This window comes from Amblyomma americanum, chromosome 9 (genome assembly GCF_052857255.1).
Source record: "Amblyomma americanum isolate KBUSLIRL-KWMA chromosome 9, ASM5285725v1, whole genome shotgun sequence".
Lineage (NCBI taxonomy): Eukaryota > Metazoa > Arthropoda > Arachnida > Ixodida > Ixodidae > Amblyomma > Amblyomma americanum.
The window spans coordinates 113,890,724-113,909,325 of NC_135505.1; the positions used below are offsets into that span (position 1 = coordinate 113,890,724).

An 18,602-nucleotide genomic window follows, 5' to 3' on the forward strand; every position below is an offset into this window, starting at 1 on the left:
GAGCCGGTCATGCTCGATTCCCCCCATACGACTAGACAACGGTCTAAATGTGTGGTAAGGTCATTGAATTTTGTTCCTAGACATTTGTAAACGGAGTGGACGAACACCGGCACTCGAACTGTACAATTAACATAGTGTCATCGACAACAATGCGCCGAAAAACTCGTTTTGCAAACTTCACAGCTGCACACCTAGGGAAAGAATTGCCTAGTAATCATGCAAAGCCCCTACTCCAAACCGGTCAGTTTTTCACGATTGCGCTGCTTACCCACAATGAGCGGCTAATATTCGTTTTTTGAGCACAACAAACACAGCCTCAGACTCAAGCCATGGCATTTGCGGTGCTTTGCACGACACTCGTGTAGTTTTCTGTGACCCCCCATAAAAGCGGCCACAGCCTTCGAAATTCCCCAAAGGTTGAACGCATGGGCGGCGACCGCGGCCTCGTGCAATGCTTGGTCAGATTAGAGTAAGGGTTACAAGCGCCCGGTAAGAAGTTAAAACAGCCAAAGCTCACTGCCTTTTTTGCACCTGAATAAAGTTTTGCTTCACTGAATACATTGTATTTTGACATCCTCACATTTGCGGCGCAATTACAGCTCGACTGCTTTAGATTTTCTCGGGTGGTCGCTTATATCGAATCACCGTTTATAACTAATTATTTCGCCATCCCGCTGACTTCTTCATAACAAGGAACTGCTGTATGTTGCAACGTGTAAAAACTGTAGGTTTAGTCAATAAGAAAAAGCAGCTTATTCCACGTCGCCGATTTACTGCGAGGCACAAAATACCTCCCAAATGTCCTGCTTCCTCTGGTGTCATTCTAATGGTGACCGTGCTGAGTGCATTCTTTAGGGTTTGCATTACCAGAAATTGAGATCCAGCTTCAAAGTCTATTCTATTTTGGAGCTCAAACACTGGTGTGGACGAACACTCTCTTGCAAGGCAAGAAACTAAACTGCAGCAAAAGTGTTTAGTGCCGCCAACACAAGCTCAGAAAAAGCCAGCATCTTGAGCTCCCCGAACCAGACCTCCTGCCACGACACCCGTGACCCCCGAGAACCGAGGGCACGGGAACAGCGAGGAGGAGCTGGCAGCCAGGGAGCCAGTCAGATGACGCGCATGGTTTTCATCACGGCTGATGGTGGCAGGTTTAGTCCACGAGAATGTGAACAGAGAAATTGCATTAAACAGCTGTGGTCCAAGGTGTGGGCTTAAGTGCATGAAAGAGGGAAAGCACCGCTTGGTTAAAAGGGAAGGCTCTAGTCCTTTGTAATGGCACCGAGGACGGCATATCGCAAATGCTGCATATTTTAATCCCCCATTCACCCTTAACAGGTAACGCACTGCATCTGCTGGTTTTCATGCATGCGAAAACACTGAACACAAAATGTTATGCTGGTGGAACTAACAAATCCACTCCAATGTACTGCTTAAAATGAAGGGCGACACGAGTTAAGCATCATAACTAAAAGGATTAATTCAATGCATTTAAAGCGGACAGCTGGGCTAGTTGGTGATCTTTAGATTCAATGCACATCGTAACTAGCGCTAAAGACAAGGACAGAAGAGAGACGGACACCACGAACGCTAGTGGTGGTGGACATGGTGTCCGTCTCTCTTCTGTCTGTCTTTAGCACTAGTTACGACGTGCATTGAATCTACTTCAATGCACAGGAGCGGTGAACAAGAAATTGGCCTAACAAACACAACATAGGCTGATACGCTCTCTGCTTAGCAATACTGGTGCACAACACTCTGCTGCCATCACTGATTATTGCACTCCCTGTAAATCTAGACATGGTGATGAATCCAAAGCTTTAACCCACTCCCATAAATGTTGGCTTTCAGATAGCTGCCCTGCAACTGTAGCAGTGCTTACTTCTTTCTACAAGGTAATTATGTTGGCACCATCATTAGCATATTTTACACATCAAAAGCCTTCCATTTTCCCCTCTTTGCTGCTCTGTTCCGAGATGGCCATTCCGCTCCTTGAGGGCGGCTTCATGCGCAATGGCATCCCAAAATTTTTTTCTGCTCCTTTCATTTGCCACACCCCAAGCATCAACGGTGGCCGGCACACTTTACGTGCCTACACCTTTTTCAGCCCACAATAAATGTGCACTGAAATGCGCAGAGGGTGCCTTGCGTGCTAATGACAACTGATCTTGCGTAAGGCATCACAAAGTCACAAATATCACTTGTTTTGGATTCCAGTAATGACTGTCTGGTTGACTGCCCTATTCATTCCAACGGACTTCTTTTGTACTCCCCGCTGCACCCTCTGAAACCACTCTAAACGAGGCTCGTACAGCAACCATTTCATGATTTTGAAAAATGAAGTCTATGCAGCTTACCTCGCTGAGTTTAGTGACTGTGTCTGGTATCCGGTGCTCAGTGAGAGACTTTTGGTAGTAGGTCCTAGCATTGACGTAGTCATCTAATTTGACATACGCGCCAGCCATTCGCGCATATGCCCTGCAAAAAGAAAAAGCAGCAGATGAGCAGACTTCCTGCGAGAGACATACAGTACCAGTTCCACCAAAACTACCGGCATTAGCTGGGGAGCTCCCCCTCCCCCCAAAAAATTGGTCCATTAAAATGCCTTTCTACAGCCCCGCATTACCTTACCACTAATGTATGAGACGTAAGGACTAAGGTCCATGAGACGTAAGGACTAAGGTCCATGTTACCATCTCACTAAAACTTACACAGACCTCACGTGGTCTGTTACAACTAGCAATCAAGACAACATCCTTTGAGATTCCTAACTCCTCCACATTACCTTTCAACATGACTTCACCAGCTCCTACAATGCGGGCCTTTCAACACTCCCCGAGAAGTAAGATGACAAACCAAAGCTAGTGCCACCAACACAAGCTCAGAAAAAGCAAGCATCTTAAGCTCCCCGAACCAGACCTCCTGCCATGACACCCGTGGCCCTCGAGAACCGAGGGCACGGGAAAAGCAAGAAGGCGCTGGCAGCCAGAGAACCAGTCAGATGACGCGCATGGTTTTCATCATGGTTGAGGGTGGCAACTTCAGCTCACAAGTAGAAAAAAAAAATGTAAATTATAAGGTTTAACGTCTCCGGATTAATTTAGATCACCTGGGGTTCTTTAACATCCGTTGACATCGCACAGCACACAGCCATTTTTGTGCTTCGCCTATATCAAAATAAGGCTGCTGCGATTGTAATTGAACAGCCCGCGACCTTAGAATCAGCAGCGAAACGCGAAAGCCACCGAGCCACTACAGTTGGTCTCGTGTAGAAAGTGGGACACAGTTCCATAAAATGACCCTGGCCAGGTCAGGTAAGCAGCCACTTTTTATACCATACTACATGTTCCTCTCAATACTTCGATAGTAGAAATGTCGCCTTTCATGGGCAGCCTGGAGGTTTGCGATCCAACTCCAAGGAGTTGAGCCACTGCTACATGGCAAACTAAACTCCAATTGAGAAGTTCTATTTTCTCCCACCAAGCACTGGTGGCGCCACCAGTGATCTCGAACATATGCTAATGGTCACCCCGCAAGCCTAGCCAAACGATGTAAAAACAAGACATCTTTAAAAGTAATCTTAGTCACTAGGCGGGGTGTTCTAATGCTGCTGGCAGTATGAAGAACATTAAAAGGGACATCGAGGCGAACTCCATAGAATTTCTCTTCTAGGTTAAAATTATTATATACAAGTGTCTGGCTACGATGACAGTTGTTCGGTAGAAAAATACACATACATCGCCACGAAACTTTTCCTGCCATAACATTCCAATTCACGACATCAATACTAAAAAATCTGTGATCGCCGCCATGATGTGAATGGCGGTGTAGCATGCCTCCAAGATCCATGCTTAAAGAAACTGTCTCGACTTGGCAGTTTGCTTGCAAAACTGGCTGGCGATAGTGCCACCTGCACTGCATCTTTTAAAAATCCTTTGCTCGCTTATAACAGCTTCGTATTTTTGTTGAAGGTAGCGATTTTGTTGTAAGAATGCACCAATCTATTGACCCGCGCCAACATCAGTTTGTTCTCAGTGACCTTTTAATGAGGGGATACGGCTTCTGGGGGCAAAAAAAATTACGAAAAAAATCGTTTTTCAAGAACAAAATTTTTTAAATCTGCAGCTGTTTTTCTACTAGTCTGTGAATTTCTAGAACCCCAGTCAATATTTCGCCTGTAATACGATTAAAAAACGCAGATCCGCGCACACTCTGGGCAGATTTTGACGCGAAAACTGCACTCTTTCCGCGATACACAGCCGTTGTTTTCCGGCAGTGATTGTCGCCATCTTGGTCACATTCGGAACCGCAAGCATCGTGGGTATACCACCGCCCGAATCACACTGCGATGTGGGGACCGGATTAGGCCTAACCGCAATGGCGGACACAGAAACCTAGGACAGTGGTCGCGTTTGGCGAGACACCCCAATGCTGAGACCTTCCGAGGTCGAAGAAATTAGAAGGAAGACGCCGCGACTACTGCTGCTGAACCGCTCGACGACGCGACCTTCGCGATTGTTAGTTTTAAATCTGCAAAGTTGGCAGAAAATGTGCAGCGCAAACTGAAAAAGCGCCATTTCAATACTAGTAAGCAAGCTGACCACATTCCGGGCGGCTATTAGCAATTTCCCAAGGCCTCTGGATGGATAACTTTGAATTTGAATTCAATAAACAGCACTCTGTTTTTCTCATTTTTTCAGAATGCAAATTTTGAACTCCAAGCAAATTTCTAAGTGGCATATCTCAGCATCTATAGCTCAGAGAACCATAATCCTTTTTTTTAGCATGTAGCTAGGTGATCTGAGCATGCAATGTTGGGATCAGATTTTTCAATTAAGGCTCAGAAATTTTTTTAATTATCTACTTCATAACTGCATCTTAGTCACAGTTTGTCGCACGAATTTCATTGTGCTGTGGAATCCCTAGTGATTAGGAAACTGCCTCCAACTGCGTTCCATTTGCTTTCTGAAGTCTAACAATGTGTCATTTCTTAGCTTCCGTGTTTTACTTTTCTCTCTATTGTTCTGGTGAAGAATGTTGGGGGGGGGGGGGGGGGGGGGGGGCAATTAATTACATCTTGAGAACTAATACACCTATCAGAGAAGTCATAACCTTTTTGAAATCAGCATGAGGAGCTGATGAAGGGTATGCAATTTCATTAAGTTTGGCGGAGAAATTAAAAATTTTCTTCAGAAGCAGTATTCCCCCTTAAAGAGAATTCCTCCTGACTTTCCACTGCTAAGCTAGAGTGTATAAGAAAGGCGACATGCAATAAGTGCTCATGTACAGAGATTTCAGTGCACCTGCCACGGATGGTAGAATGTAATCGGACCAGAACCATTTAATGATTGTATTTTACCACCCATAACCTTCGCTAAGGGGCGCTGAACAAAAGCTCCGGCAACACTCACTTGGCGATAAGTTTGAAGTCTGCCCTGTTTTCACGGCCCACTTCGATGGCTTGGTTGCACTCTTCGATGCACTTCTGATAGTCCTTCTGCTCAAAGTAGACCGCTGCAAAGAAAAACAGTTCCATGATCACTGCACGAAAAACTTCTTCACCTAGCATGCCACACAAAAGCAGCCAAGTGAACACTAGCATTCCATGAAGAACTAAGATTTGCAGGGCTGGTGCAACACAACGATTGCATTTTTATAACATTTTACTTTATAAATTTCTGCTTCATAATTTTACAGTTTCAACCATTTCAATGGTTTTATTCACAGTTTTTTATCCTTTGTTTCTGGACGCCTAAAGAGAAGCCATCAACTACTGAGCTTCAGCCAATGACGAAGAGGGAATGCAGGTTGTGGCATCCCATCAGCCAATCACAAAAAGTGAAAGGCGAAAAACAAAAAAATTCGCTGGAGATCAAGTGGTCTGATGCGACAAATCCATGCTAGCATTACTGGCTGCACAATTCACTTCTGTAATGATCACCTTCCCACAGCTTTCTTGAATTTGGTTGCACCATCGCTTTCTCATTCTGCTGCTGCGTGGGTGTCCGACGGATGGAGGCACGCAGGTGGAAGATGAGTTTTTACCGGAGGGTGCTTCAGAAGAGTCTCTGCCAGCAAAATCACTTTTTTTTTAGCACCAGTCCTACCAAATATGTTGCGCACCAACCCTCAAGAATTTTGGAAACCATTAAAGCTACCCACTCCCAGCCTTTAACACGTGACAAAGACAACAAGCCTATTCCTGCCCGCAACCGCGGGCCCATCCTGAACCCGTCTCGCTCTTCCTGGAAGGACGCTCTGCTTGCCGCTAACTTGTTGAACCAGCGAAGACTGGCCACCTGGACGAGGCGTGGGGCGGAGGCCAGAGGGCTCCTAGAGTGTTAAGACCGAGTGCAAGAACTATTTTTTTTTATATAAATAAAATTTATTTCTTCCTTCCTGACCACGATATATGTTGCATTCTCTCTCTCTGGTTTTGCTTGGGGTTCATGAAGCCAACAGTGCAATACCTACTTTTTCAGTTCCGAGTTATCCTGTTATGCCTGACAATGTACATGGTGCTGTGGACTAGTTTCATACTGGTATTATGAAACTGCTCGAGTCAATGAAACTTGCATCTTCATCTGGTGTTGACTGCCTAAATTAAAACACTGAGAACAATGTAAGCATCTTCTTGTGCTACCTTTTTCAGCAGTCATTGTCATCAGGTGTACTTCCACAGGATTGGAAAGTTGGTAAGATCATTCCGGTCTCCAAAAAATGTTCTCTTTCATGTAAAAACTGCCATCCCACTTCCCCCACCAGCACCTCTTCAAAACTAAAGGAGCCTGACGTTTATTCTGACATCGTTAAGTTTCTTGTTGCCGTCAATCCTAACCAACATGGCTTTTAAAAGGGCTTTCTTTCCTGTGACATCCAACTAACAATGTTCGTAAACGATCTAAGGCTGTAAGCTACAACCGTAACCTATCCTATGACATCCATCTAACAATGTTCGTAAACGATCTAAGGCTGTAAGCTACAACGTTAACCTAAACATTCGACACCCTCTTTAACCCATATATGCCTAGCATCCTACATGTAGGGCGCCGCTTTTGTGCCCAGTAACGCTAAATGTTTGTGCAAAAGCTTGCACCCACTAGCATAGGTTCAAAAGGGTCTGATCTTTCCCTGCGCAAAGTTTACATTGTGCTTGTTCAAAAAGATCTGCCAGCCTTCTGCCGGGCGTTATTTTTCAAATTCAGCCCCATTGACTACATTGTAATTCTGCGAGAACCATAATTTTTGCGCATTGTCATAAGCAAACCAGCTCGCGCTGAGAAACTCGATTTTAAAGTCGATGAAGCTTTGCCACACTTAACAGGCAGCGAATTGGCCTAGTATCCTACATTGTAGAATGGCTTGAAAGTCGGAGTTGAGAAAAATATAACCACCAATAAAACGTTGATTCTGGACTGCAAAGTGAAATAAACATTTTATATATAAAAATATGTTTAAATTATTAAGTTTCACCATATATTGGTTAAAATATTGAAAAATGCACTGGATAAAGTTCCAAATATAAGACTACTTCTAAACCTCTTACACTTCAACCTTAATTCTTCAGTAATAGAACTGACTGCATAGAAATTAGTCTCTGCAAACAAATATTCTTCCCCTCGCGCCACTTAACATGGCCATCCTATCAGCAAGCTCTTTTTGACGAAAAAATGTTTTCCAATCCAACCCCTCATCCAATTATCCAAAGTGTTCAGGGTATGGCCCTGGGACCCTTGCTTTTCCTAATTTACATCAATGATCTTCCTACCAGTATTACTTAGATTATTTGCCACCGAGGAACTTCAGTCAGATGTAGTTGATGTCAGGACGGCGCAAAAGGAACAAGGACAAGAGAGGCACAAGAACACAACAGGACAGGGCCGCCTCTTGTCCCTTTCACGCCGTCCTGATATCAACTACAGCTGTGAACCAACTAGCGCAAACAAAAGTACTTCTTGATCAGTCAGATCACCAGATCATCGCATCTCCACCGAATAAGCCAACATAAGGCCATCTACACGCCTGCAGCAAGAACCACTGCTCACCTTTGGTCATTTATTTTTCAAGTGATCTCAAGACTGGAAAGATCCACTACTAGACACCGTTATCAATGCCATCCATTTCAACAACACCATATCGAGGCCATTATTCTGTACCTGTCACACCTATCCCTCAGTAATGCCCTGTAATCCGGGCCATTGAGGAAAGAAATAAAAATAAAAATGAAATGAATTCCTTATATCCAACATGCTGTGGCGCTGTTGCTTCAGGCCTTAGCAAAAAACCTTTTGTCCAGATATGCAGGGTATATCATAAAAAGAAAACCCCTATTCAAACATCCTTGACGGCGCCGCACAACTGCAGCTGTCGCATCAGGGTCAGTTAATCATCACATCAAGCTTCACATGACTGCAAAGGTGTAGTCAGCAAAAAATCCCAGCTAGACAATTGCCCTTCAAAAGCAGCTGGCAAAAGCAGAAAAAACGTACCAGCCTTGTTGGTCCTAAACGACATGTCCGTTGGGTCCAACTCAATTGCCTTGTCATAGTGTTTGATTGCAGCGTCGAAGTCTCTCTTGCGGTAAGCGGCATTCCCAGCTTCCTTAGCTGCGACTGCCTGCATTGCAACAAGCACATCAGAAATCGTGCTCTGACCAAATATGCACTCGCCAGTGCAAAATACAACACATGCCAGACCAAGATTCCACAAACATCTGCATCACTGCACTTGTCTACAGCACTACAGTGGGACACTACAGAGCTAACAAATCTAGATGTAAAGAGCCCGCGTTCGCCATGCCGACCACAGTGCCATAGCATACAGCCTATGATGCAGGTATATAAGTTTGGCATCCTCAAAAGCAAAGTGGCCTACGAGGTTTGACACAGTGGAGGGTTCCGATTAACTCTGACCACATGGGGTTCTTGAATGTGCGCCGACATAAAGTACACCGGCACCTTGCATTTTGCCTGCATCGAAACAGCTGCCAGAGCCGGGTGCTCTAACCACTAAGCCACCCCTGGGCGTAACACGCAACCGAGTTAGCAGAGGACAAACATGAGGTAAGGGGTGCTAACGTAGCCACCTACCCAAGCACACCTTGAAACATGAGCATCCACACCATGCCAGAGCCATGGCACCGCATTTTTCTGTGTGCCTAGGGCATGTCGGGCACATCAAAACCTTTAACAATAGCAATCATGCATGAGTCTGTCATAAACAAGAATGTGATCTCATTTTTGTGCTGCGACCCATGTGGTCGGTGGTAATTCCATTTTTGGCTGAGTAGTTGAACAATTGCAGCACAGGTTCCCAATGACAGCAGCTTTTGGCTTTGAGGGACAATAGTTTCGTGAGAATGCAGCTCTAGAGACAGGCAAACTGTGCATTCATGAACATGGCACCATGAAACCTGACAATATAGCCTGATTTCGTTTAAAGAGACCACCGTGCATTGGTCAAGTGCTGTCGACAAGTATGATGAGATCCATACAGGCCAGTACTCAATTTTTCTGTCACAGGCTCACAGTAAGTCGCTTCGACAACCCAGAGACTTTTACTGCACAAGTCGTGCTTGTGTTTTGAGATGTAGGCATCTCTACTAGCCACTATTTTTAAAACTTGAAGGAATGAAGTGCTCTCCATCAGCTACAGGTATTGTTTTAATGGTGCCCTGTACCGTTCCGGCAGCCCTCAGCAGTGTTCAATAGATGGCGCTGGAAATTCGCACGCTTCCAAAATTTAGGACCACTCGGCAAGGCAGACCTCGAACTACGGGGCTTATTGAGTGGTAGGGAGAGAAGAACCCTTTGTTTAGCAACCCTGCGCGGCGGTACGTCTATTGACAGCTTTACGATTATTCGGCTCTTGAAGTCACGCATATTTTTTGACGATGACAGCAAAAGCGACCACGCTCTCACTTAGTAACGCGCTTCGCCCGTCGTTCTTATCGTTGGCGTAGAACCGCGCACACTAAAATGCGATGCAGCGAATACAATGTCTGCTGAAGCTGACGCTCGAAGAGGGGAGGGGGGCAATAACCTGCAAAAACTGGAACTTGCCCAGGCAACCGCGCCGCCACCGTATGCAGATGCTCGTGCAGCCTTAGTTGCGCATTATAAGGTTCTACAGCGTCAACGCATCTCAATACCGTGCACGTGTTGTGTAAGAGACGTTATATAAACCACCCATTTCTTAACACAGGGAAAAAAAATTAAAATGAAGCTTGCGATAATAAAAAGCTCAGCATTCTTGTAAGGTCGACACCTCTTAAGGCGATAACGTCTTCGCTAGTTCACATTCACTACAGGTAAACACACCAGCCTGCAATGAGACAAACAACCCTCGTATGACCTCATGTTGAATGAGCCACTCCGCCGCCCACTACACAAGCACTTGCAAGCTTCCCCAATAGTCAAACAAAAATATACGACGTAATAGTTTGCGCGGACGGGGTGCTTCAGTAAAGATCAGTCCGACAATCGAGCCAAGTACGCGTGCGGAACTCGTCTCCAATGGCAACAAATTCGGTAAGAATACCACTAGGATTCGGGCCCATGCACGCAATTATAAGCCTAACGAGAACACACAACGCGACGGCGTGCAATGTGAAATATACAGGATATGACGGAATGAGAAGAGCTCGTGCTTCGCGCTCAGCAACTGCCCACGCTAGCCTACGCCACCGTTGAAGAAAGAAAACGTGACTATCGTCACGAGCTATGACTGACGAGCTCCCGCGGTGAGCGCGCACACAACCAAATACATTGGCGTTCACGAGATCGCTGGTTTTGTGCGCGTTGTGCGCCAGCGTCTCAAGAGCGGATGCATTTTTTCCTCGAAGCATAGCACGTAAAACGCTACAGAAACTGAGGAAACTAGGCACTTACCTCGTCGCGCTTGATGTCTCCGGACATGATTGCAGAACCCTCTAGAAACGCACTCGCTGAGTCTCCACTGCCTTCTCTGAGAGCCGGCTTTCTACTGCAACTCAAAGGCGCCTCCTCCGTCGGCTTGCTTTGCTTGAACGAAAGTTCGAGAAGAATCCAGTCGCGTGCGATTCTTGCGCCACCTAGTACAAAAAAAGTTTCAAAAAATCGTCGTTGGTTTCGCTTTCGGTATTGTGCTGCTTGCAAGGACATTGTTTTATCATGAGAGAGAATTAATGCTTTGAAATCTCAGATGCGAAGCAGTTCAAATCGAACGCAGTGACAAGCTTTTTATCACGGCGACAGCTGCTATTGCCGAGCTAAGCCTGATGGTTAAAGCGTTTATTCGATTGACTCTCATCCGACTTCTACGAGACAAAATTTACCACAATACACAAGTTCTGCGCGCAGTTTTACCGCTAACGGGTCAGGGGTTGAGGCGGGAAAATTTCTAAAAGTCTTCAAGACAAAGATTCAAAGCATTGTACTATTGTCGGATAAAACTGAAGAACGAAGCGGCAAAAGTCCCTCGAAGAAGTTTCTCCAGCCAATGGCGTCGTCCTATTCTCATAACGTCGTGGTTAATCCCCTTGAACCTCATCATCCTAAGGAGTGGCAGATGAAAGGAGATCAAACACGGCTTAGTCGGATTAACCGCGGTGTCATAAAAATTTATCCATCCCATTGCATTTTGAGGGCTATCTGTCGCTCGTTCTTGAGTTGCATTCGATCGCAGTTCTTCCACTTTATGATGTTCAAAAAGGCGCCCGTGTGCTGTGTGAGCTGGTCTAAATCAATACGGAGCCCTTCACTGCGGCGCTACGGCGTTCCTCGTAGCCTCTGTCTCTCTTCGAGACCTTGAACTCCGCCATTCACGATTCTTTTCATGTTCATCTTCTGTGGCATATTTTATCGCCATGGCCTTATTGATGCGAGAAAAATGGGATTTGAGAAAGAGAACTGCGCAGCAAATGTCTCACTCACGTACGCACCGTGATGAATTGAAAAAGATGCGCCGTAGTACAGAGTTCAATGACGCTAAGTACTGCTTACGAAAGCTGGATTTGAGGAAAGGAAAGGCGCAGTAACTTCCTCACTTTTTTTAATTGGTTTTTGGGTAAAGGAAATGGCGCAGTATCTGTCTCATGTATCGTTGGACACCTTAACCGCACCGTAAGGGAAGGGATAAAGGAGGGAGTGAAAGAAGAAAGGAAGAGAGAGGTGCCATAGTGGAGGGCTCCGGAATAATTTCGATCACCTGGGGATCTTTAACGTGCACTGACATCGCACAGCACACGGGCGCCTTAGCGTTTTTCCTCCATAAAAACGCTGCCGCCGCGGTCGGGTTCGAACCCGGGAACTCCGGATCAGTAGTCGAGCACCCTAACCACTGATCCACCGCGGCGGGTATTCCTCACTTCTCGGTGGACACCTTAACGGCCCGTGAAGGGAGGATGGGAGTGAAAGAAGAGGTGGACGTAGTAGAGGGCTCCGGAATAGGTTTGATCGCCTGGGGATATTAGCGCGAAAGTACTACTCTAGACGTACCAAATCCGAGTAAGAATCTTTGATTTACCCGAGTACTCTGTAAGCTCGTGTAAGTTCGGAGGAACGACGCACCAGCTGTAGCCAATGGGAAGCAGGTGGCAGTTAAATCAATATACGATTGGTCGCGAGAGGTTGCTCGGGAAATGCAACATGGGTCGCACAATGCCTACCGGTGGCTGTGATAAAACAGCCACCTGCCTTCAGTCGTTATTTTAACGCTACCGTTTGAATTGTCCCTTTCACTTTTAATTTGTCGTAGATAGCAGTTCCTCGCCCACAGCAAACGAAGGAAGAGTGAAGAAGAGGACAAAGAGGAGGTGGTTCTACCCTTGCACACTGCCTCAGAGAGGTTTGTATCCTTCAGTTTTGTTGTCTTCTTAGAGATCAAAGTCTCCCCTCCTAACCCTCCCTTCTGACAACGCGTTTTGCAGCCGCTTCAAGAAGTTTGGCTCTTCCTACCGCCTTCCTCCTTCACGAACCCTTCCTGGTCAGTTGTCCCCGGACACAGGTGCCATGGAGCCTCGAAGACGACGACAAAGAAGGGAGATCAGATCCCGGCGCCCAGGAGTCCCCGTTGCCGCTGCAGGCGCCGCGCATAGCGGCCGTGCGCTGGACGGCGATGCTTCGCGCCGTCGGTGCCGTCACCCCTGCGGCGCAAGGCGCGCCATCTCTTGGGCGGGTGAGAAGACTCGTCACGTCGCGGTTGCAGCAGAGGCGAGGCTCCGGCTACCTCGGTGCTCTCGTCCTGCTGGCTTTAACGCTTTTCCCACCGGCCGCCGCAGAAGCGGAAGGCAGTTTCGAGCTCCTAATGGCTGCGTCTGGTCATGGGTCTTCGCCCATCAAGCACACCAAACCCGCCGACATGGATGGAAGCTACCGGGCGTGTGAGTGCGGAGAGTGGTGACTGCCGCGACTGAGCAAATGATTTGAATTAAGGGATATGCGTTGATGATGCATACTATGACGTGTATCTTATGGTCGGATTTTGAATTCCCTTCCATCTCAAGTTCTCAACCGCTGGCTCGTTTGCGGTGAAATTGCGCGTGGAATTTACATATTGCGGTGACTTTTTTTTTTAAAGCCGCTGCGATTAATATGCGCGGTATATTACTGGACGAGATTATGCTGCGACGTTCCAATCTTATTGGTCATAAGGTAATCATGAGTTCCCGTATGGCTGACGTCATTGCGTTTTAGTGCGAAAGCACTACTTAAAACAGTTCTATCCAAACATCTTGTGTGAAGCCACAGAGCAACTCGGGTAAGCTCGGGTTAGTTCGGAGGTGCGTCGCGCAAGCTGCAGCCAATGGGAGGGAGCTCGGGTAAATTCGGAGGAGAGTCGCGTCAATGGGAGAGTAGCCAATGGGAGGGCGACCTTGAGGGTGACTTGCTTTCGCATTTCTACTCCGTTTAACTATGTTAAAACCCTACAGACCTTTTTGTCATATAGCAGGGCATGCATAATATATTGCCCCAACTAGTACTGCCGTCGTAAAAGACGTAGCCGGCGCTCGATGTGCGCATGCGCAGATTACATGACGGACTTCTGCAACGCGGGCCAGAAGCCGCTGCCCGTGCACCTGTCCCTGCACAGCGACCAGGCGGGCGTGGTGCTCTACTCCCACCGGCGCAACTCGACGCCCCGCGCCAGCATCTGCCACCTGCCCTTCCAAGTGGAGACCGCGGCCAAGTTCGTGCTCTCTTTCCGCTTCTTCGACACCGTCTCGGACTCGTTTATCTGCTTCATGTACCTCGAGCTGGTGTCCACCACCGAGACGACGGACCTGCTCTGCGGCAAGGACTACACGGGCACCAAGAGCATGGTCAAGGCCAGCTCGTCGCTGACGCTGCGCTGGACTGTGTCGGCCCGCGAAGTGCTCAGGCGGCTGGGCGGCTTCGAGATCATCATCACCGGATTCCAGCAGCCCGGTGAGCATTATTCCGCGATAGCATATAGAACCCTCATCGCGGCGAAAACCCGGCAGGGCCGTCCGGCGTTGTTTACAAAAATGCTGATTGGCTGACGGGCAGTGACGTCGCCAATGGCCTCACCAGAGTGGAGAAAGTCCATTGCTTGGAGGATGTGACGTCAACACACCGGAAATGACGTCACTGAAGCAAAGTTTGTCAATGTAACTCCTCCATCTGTCAAACATGGCGTGTGGTTCACGGGAAGAAATCTAGAACAGCAACCTGGGTCTCACAAGAACCACAGTCCATTGCGGTAAAGCCATCAACAGCAGCGAATACTATTGCACTGCCGAGACATAACGGAATTAGGTGTCCTTGCGTTTTTCCCCTCACCAGAGTTAAGCACTGAGTAAAGTTCGATGGAAGGTAGTAAACGACCGCTGGATGCCTATTGGATGTCAATGTAGCCTTTTGCTCGTCTGTTGTCAGATACAACTTAAGTCTGCAGTGAAGCTCCGCCCACATTCAGGGCTGACGCGCATAGAATTCGTCCATAACAAAAAATTAGTCCGTTGTTAAAACTTTCCCTGCTACATAAACAAGGAGCTAAGGGAAAGAAAAAAATTATAAGCTCTACAATTTTGACACCTGACGTGTTTATAATAAAGTCGAACTTTAAAAAGCTCATTTCGTTTACTGTAATTGTGATTGGCTAGCGGAGTAATTCAAGACGCCGCGGACCGGGACCCAGTGTTAACAACTGCTGTTTTTTTTTTAAAGTTTTATCCTACTATAGAAAGAAACCATACGGAGATCCGATCGTTCCGTAGTTGAATGGATTCCGTGGTTGAACACCTCGAATTTCATGGCCGTCCTACTTTTTTCCCTTCGCTGTCCGCCGTAATGTCGTTTGCAACGTTAACATATATATAATTCAAACTTAAACCTTTCTGCTTTATTTGATACAGCGAGAGAGACGTTGTCACTAGAATTTGCAAGTCTTTAGTGTGAACATACAAAAACGAAACAACTTTCTCAATTCATTGTAGCTGATAAAAAATAATTGCCCCGATCAGGCGATCAAATCGGCGATTACCACCGTCAAGCGATAGCGCAGCTGTGGGCTGTTAAGCTAAAATGGTAAACCAGAAAACGGAAAAAAGGCGGAAAGAAAAAAGCGAAAAAGTGACTACTCTAATTTGAATCACCTTCAACACGATTAGTGTTCAATTTGTGAGAAACTAGATATTTTTTTAAACACACCGTGCTTAAAAACTGTTTGTCGCTGCGCTTGAGTTTGGTTGGTACTAGCGTGTATAATTTCGACCACCTGGGGTTTTTTAACGTGCACCGGTGCGATGTCAGTGCACGTTACAGGACCCCAGGTGGTCGAAATTATCCTTCAACTATGGCGTCCCTCATAGCCTGAGTCGTTGTGGGACGTTAAACTACCATAAACCAAAAACAACCACGTGCCAACCAATGAATTAATGTCCAAAAGCCGAGAAGAAACTGGGAGCGTTAAAGGGGCTGTTAAACGCCTTCCTAGTAGAGCACATTAACTCACTTAATCACTGCACTCTGCTGCCATGATAACCAGAGCCAAATAATACTCTCCTACACGCAGCAGACGACCCACAATCACGCGTCAAAGTTGGCGAGCCCTTGCCGGCGACTTTTTCACGCTCGCACCCACATACGTCCCCCGCATCTGCGTAGACAAGGTGAGAGGTGGCCATTGGTTAGATTCTTTCCGACGTCAGGCAGCTACCGTGGCCGCGGCTAGTAAGCCGCTTAGCTCCGGCGGGTCGGGAAGCTTCGCTCCCAGAGGGGGGGTCGGCGAAGGAGCGCCTACCTTCCAGCGTGCAAAAAGTGACGAGAGGAGAGGAAAAGGCGCGAAGACGCTGAAATTCAAATTTTAACTACAGATAACTCAGCTTCCACATAGCGCATTTAAAAAATTCTTGCTGGACACTATTCGTGAAGCGGCGTGCTTCAGTATCCCAGGCATGTCGCAACTTTATCAGAGCCCCCTTCACGGCCCCTTAAAGTTCAAGTTGAACAAGGTAAACTGCTTTAGGAGACGTGGACACTAAAGGCGTCAGGTCCGCCAGACAAAATCGGTGCCCAGTATAAATCAATTAAATGGAAGAGTGTCAGCCCTAGCTCAACACCTGCACCATTTCGAACACCTACCACATTCATATCGCAGAGTCCAGCGGCTGTGGCAAGGGCATGACACGGTGCTCCAACGACCGCTGCGTCTGGAGCGGCTTCAAGTGCGACGGCAAGGACAACTGCGGGGATTTCAGCGACGAACGCCTCTGCTGTGAGTTACTGGTTCGACGCTGCACGCAACTTCACTAAAAACTTGGTGCCTTCTGTTCCACATTCTTAAAGAAGAAAATGTGGCAGCATTTTGAAGTTGGCCGCCCACCCCCAGGTATTCCCAAGGACCCCCCGCCCCAATTTTAGAAGCTGGCCCACCGCAGAAAATAAATTAAGACAGATTAGTGGAATTATGGGTGAATTAAAGTGGATTAGTGGATGGAGTAATGTAGATAATGGGGATTAGTGGGTAGATTGAGGAGAAAAGTGGGCGTGGTTAGTATAATCCCACATGATAATCCAGTGGAAGGTATTCGATCATTTTAGTCCTCAGGTTTCAAAATTCGGTGGTGCTGATGACGTCACGACACTCTTGACCAATCAGGTAGTTTCGTTACTGAGAAAGCGGGTCGTTTTTGAAAGACGAAAACATAAATGCTATCGCATTAACAGACGCCTTTCGCATTCCGTGTACCGTGTTATCATTACCGGAGTACCGGGAGCGAGCCTGCCCTAAGTGTGCGTGCGTAGATCGCCTTGAGGGCGCCAGATGGCGCCAGGTACCCGGCAGCTGCGCGCTCGCCTACCGCATCGGAACCAATCAGGGCGTGCGCAGTGGAGGTGGGCGGGCTCCCGCTTGTCCGGTAGCGCTAATGGTGACACGGTACATGGTATGCTAAAGGTGTCTAATAAGCGAATTCACATTTAGGCAGCGACTCTGGAAATCTGTTTTAGTTGTGTGTATGTGAGAGGAGGTGGGAGGCGAGGCCCGCAGCAGCGCCCCCACCGTCTGCGGTTGCGACGGTAAGAACATTTAGCAAACCGAAAGATGTGCAGAGGCATTCGGAGCTTTAGCCATCTGTGACAAAAGGGCCCAACTGCGTCTGCACATATCTGGAGTTCGTTGAAAAAGCTGGGTAGTTCTTAGCTAATAAGGATGCAGTTTACAAAGTTAATGCTTGGTAATGCTTGGTTTTCCTTGCCTTGTTCATCTTCCTGCGGTCGGAGAAGAGGCAGATGCGGCTTTTGCTACTTTGCTATACACGAGTGTGGTTGCGTAAATTGTGAGTATATTACACATTGTATGTGGAAACAGAAAGTTGTAAGTCAGCATTATATGTTCCCTTATAAAAATTCTTTATCATCATCAGCCTGACTACACCCACTGCAGGGCAAAGGCCTTTCCCATGTCTCTCCAATTAACCCTGTCTTTTGCCAGCTGCGCCCACCCTATGCCTGTCTTTATATAGGGTCCATATTGACTCTATGTCTATATATAGACTATAGTTTATAGTCTATACAAAAAGTACATAGAAAGTTATATGTAGAATATAGACGGATAGACAGTTTACCGACTTTTTGTGAGGCTCGTTTATACTCTCCTCTGAGTCCCTATTCAATGGGTTGTATGTCTGTGCTGCTGTCCATATCACCCGAGTCATTGCACTTGGTATAGGCAGATTGACGGGCCCTCAGTCGTACCTTTGCATTTCTGTAGCGTAGCGCATTCTAAACACAAATATGCTTATGTGGGAGTAAAAGGGAGCAAGCTGCCTTTTACAGAAGGGAGTGCTTTTGAGCACTGGAACTCCTCTGGATGTCCTGAGGACGTTTAGGACGTCTATAGGACTTTCGAGGGAGTTTAAATGTTCATTGGGTAGGCTTGCTCGTGCTCTGACAGCCGCTTCCTCTCACTCTATCGTGCAGTCGCCGGCAAGCAGGACTTCACCCTGTACCTGATTGCGCTGTTCGTTATCTCGCTCATGCTGCTGGCTATAGGGGTCGTCTTCAAGATCATGTACAACAAGTACCCGGTCGTGGTAAGTGCGCGTCCCTCGGAGGCAGCGCGCATGCGCAATCGGGTCTGGTCTGTACGTGGCGCCCTCT

The 18,602-nt window shown here is 47.1% G+C and overlaps 2 protein-coding genes across 3 annotated transcripts in view; one reads left to right on the forward strand and one right to left on the reverse strand.

The window, feature by feature from the left end:
• Positions 1–11,047, reverse strand: part of Stip1 (Stress-induced phosphoprotein 1) — a 30,609-nt gene extending 19,562 nt beyond the window's left edge. Inside the window, exons 1-4 of the mRNA XM_077636962.1 lie at positions 10,890–11,047; positions 8,490–8,616; positions 5,412–5,514; positions 2,358–2,478 (exon numbers count right to left, since the gene is read on the reverse strand). Of these exons, the coding sequence (XP_077493088.1) occupies positions 2,358–2,478; positions 5,412–5,514; positions 8,490–8,616; positions 10,890–10,916 (378 nt within the window). The 5' untranslated portion in view covers positions 10,917–11,047. The remainder of the gene's footprint in view (positions 1–2,357; positions 2,479–5,411; positions 5,515–8,489; positions 8,617–10,889) is intronic.
• A 1,627-nt stretch (positions 11,048–12,674) lies between these two features.
• Positions 12,675–18,602, forward strand: part of LOC144104131 (uncharacterized) — an 8,093-nt gene continuing 2,165 nt past the window's right edge. The window contains exons 1-5 of one of the 2 annotated variants that reach the window (XM_077636960.1): positions 12,675–12,825; positions 12,908–13,360; positions 14,007–14,405; positions 16,600–16,716; positions 18,423–18,535. In XM_077636960.1, coding sequence (XP_077493086.1) covers positions 13,096–13,360; positions 14,007–14,405; positions 16,600–16,716; positions 18,423–18,535 — 894 coding nt within the window. In that variant the 5' untranslated portion in view covers positions 12,675–12,825; positions 12,908–13,095. The remainder of the gene's footprint in view (positions 12,826–12,907; positions 13,361–14,006; positions 14,406–16,599; positions 16,717–18,422; positions 18,536–18,602) is intronic. The other variant, XM_077636961.1, reaches the window with a different exon arrangement.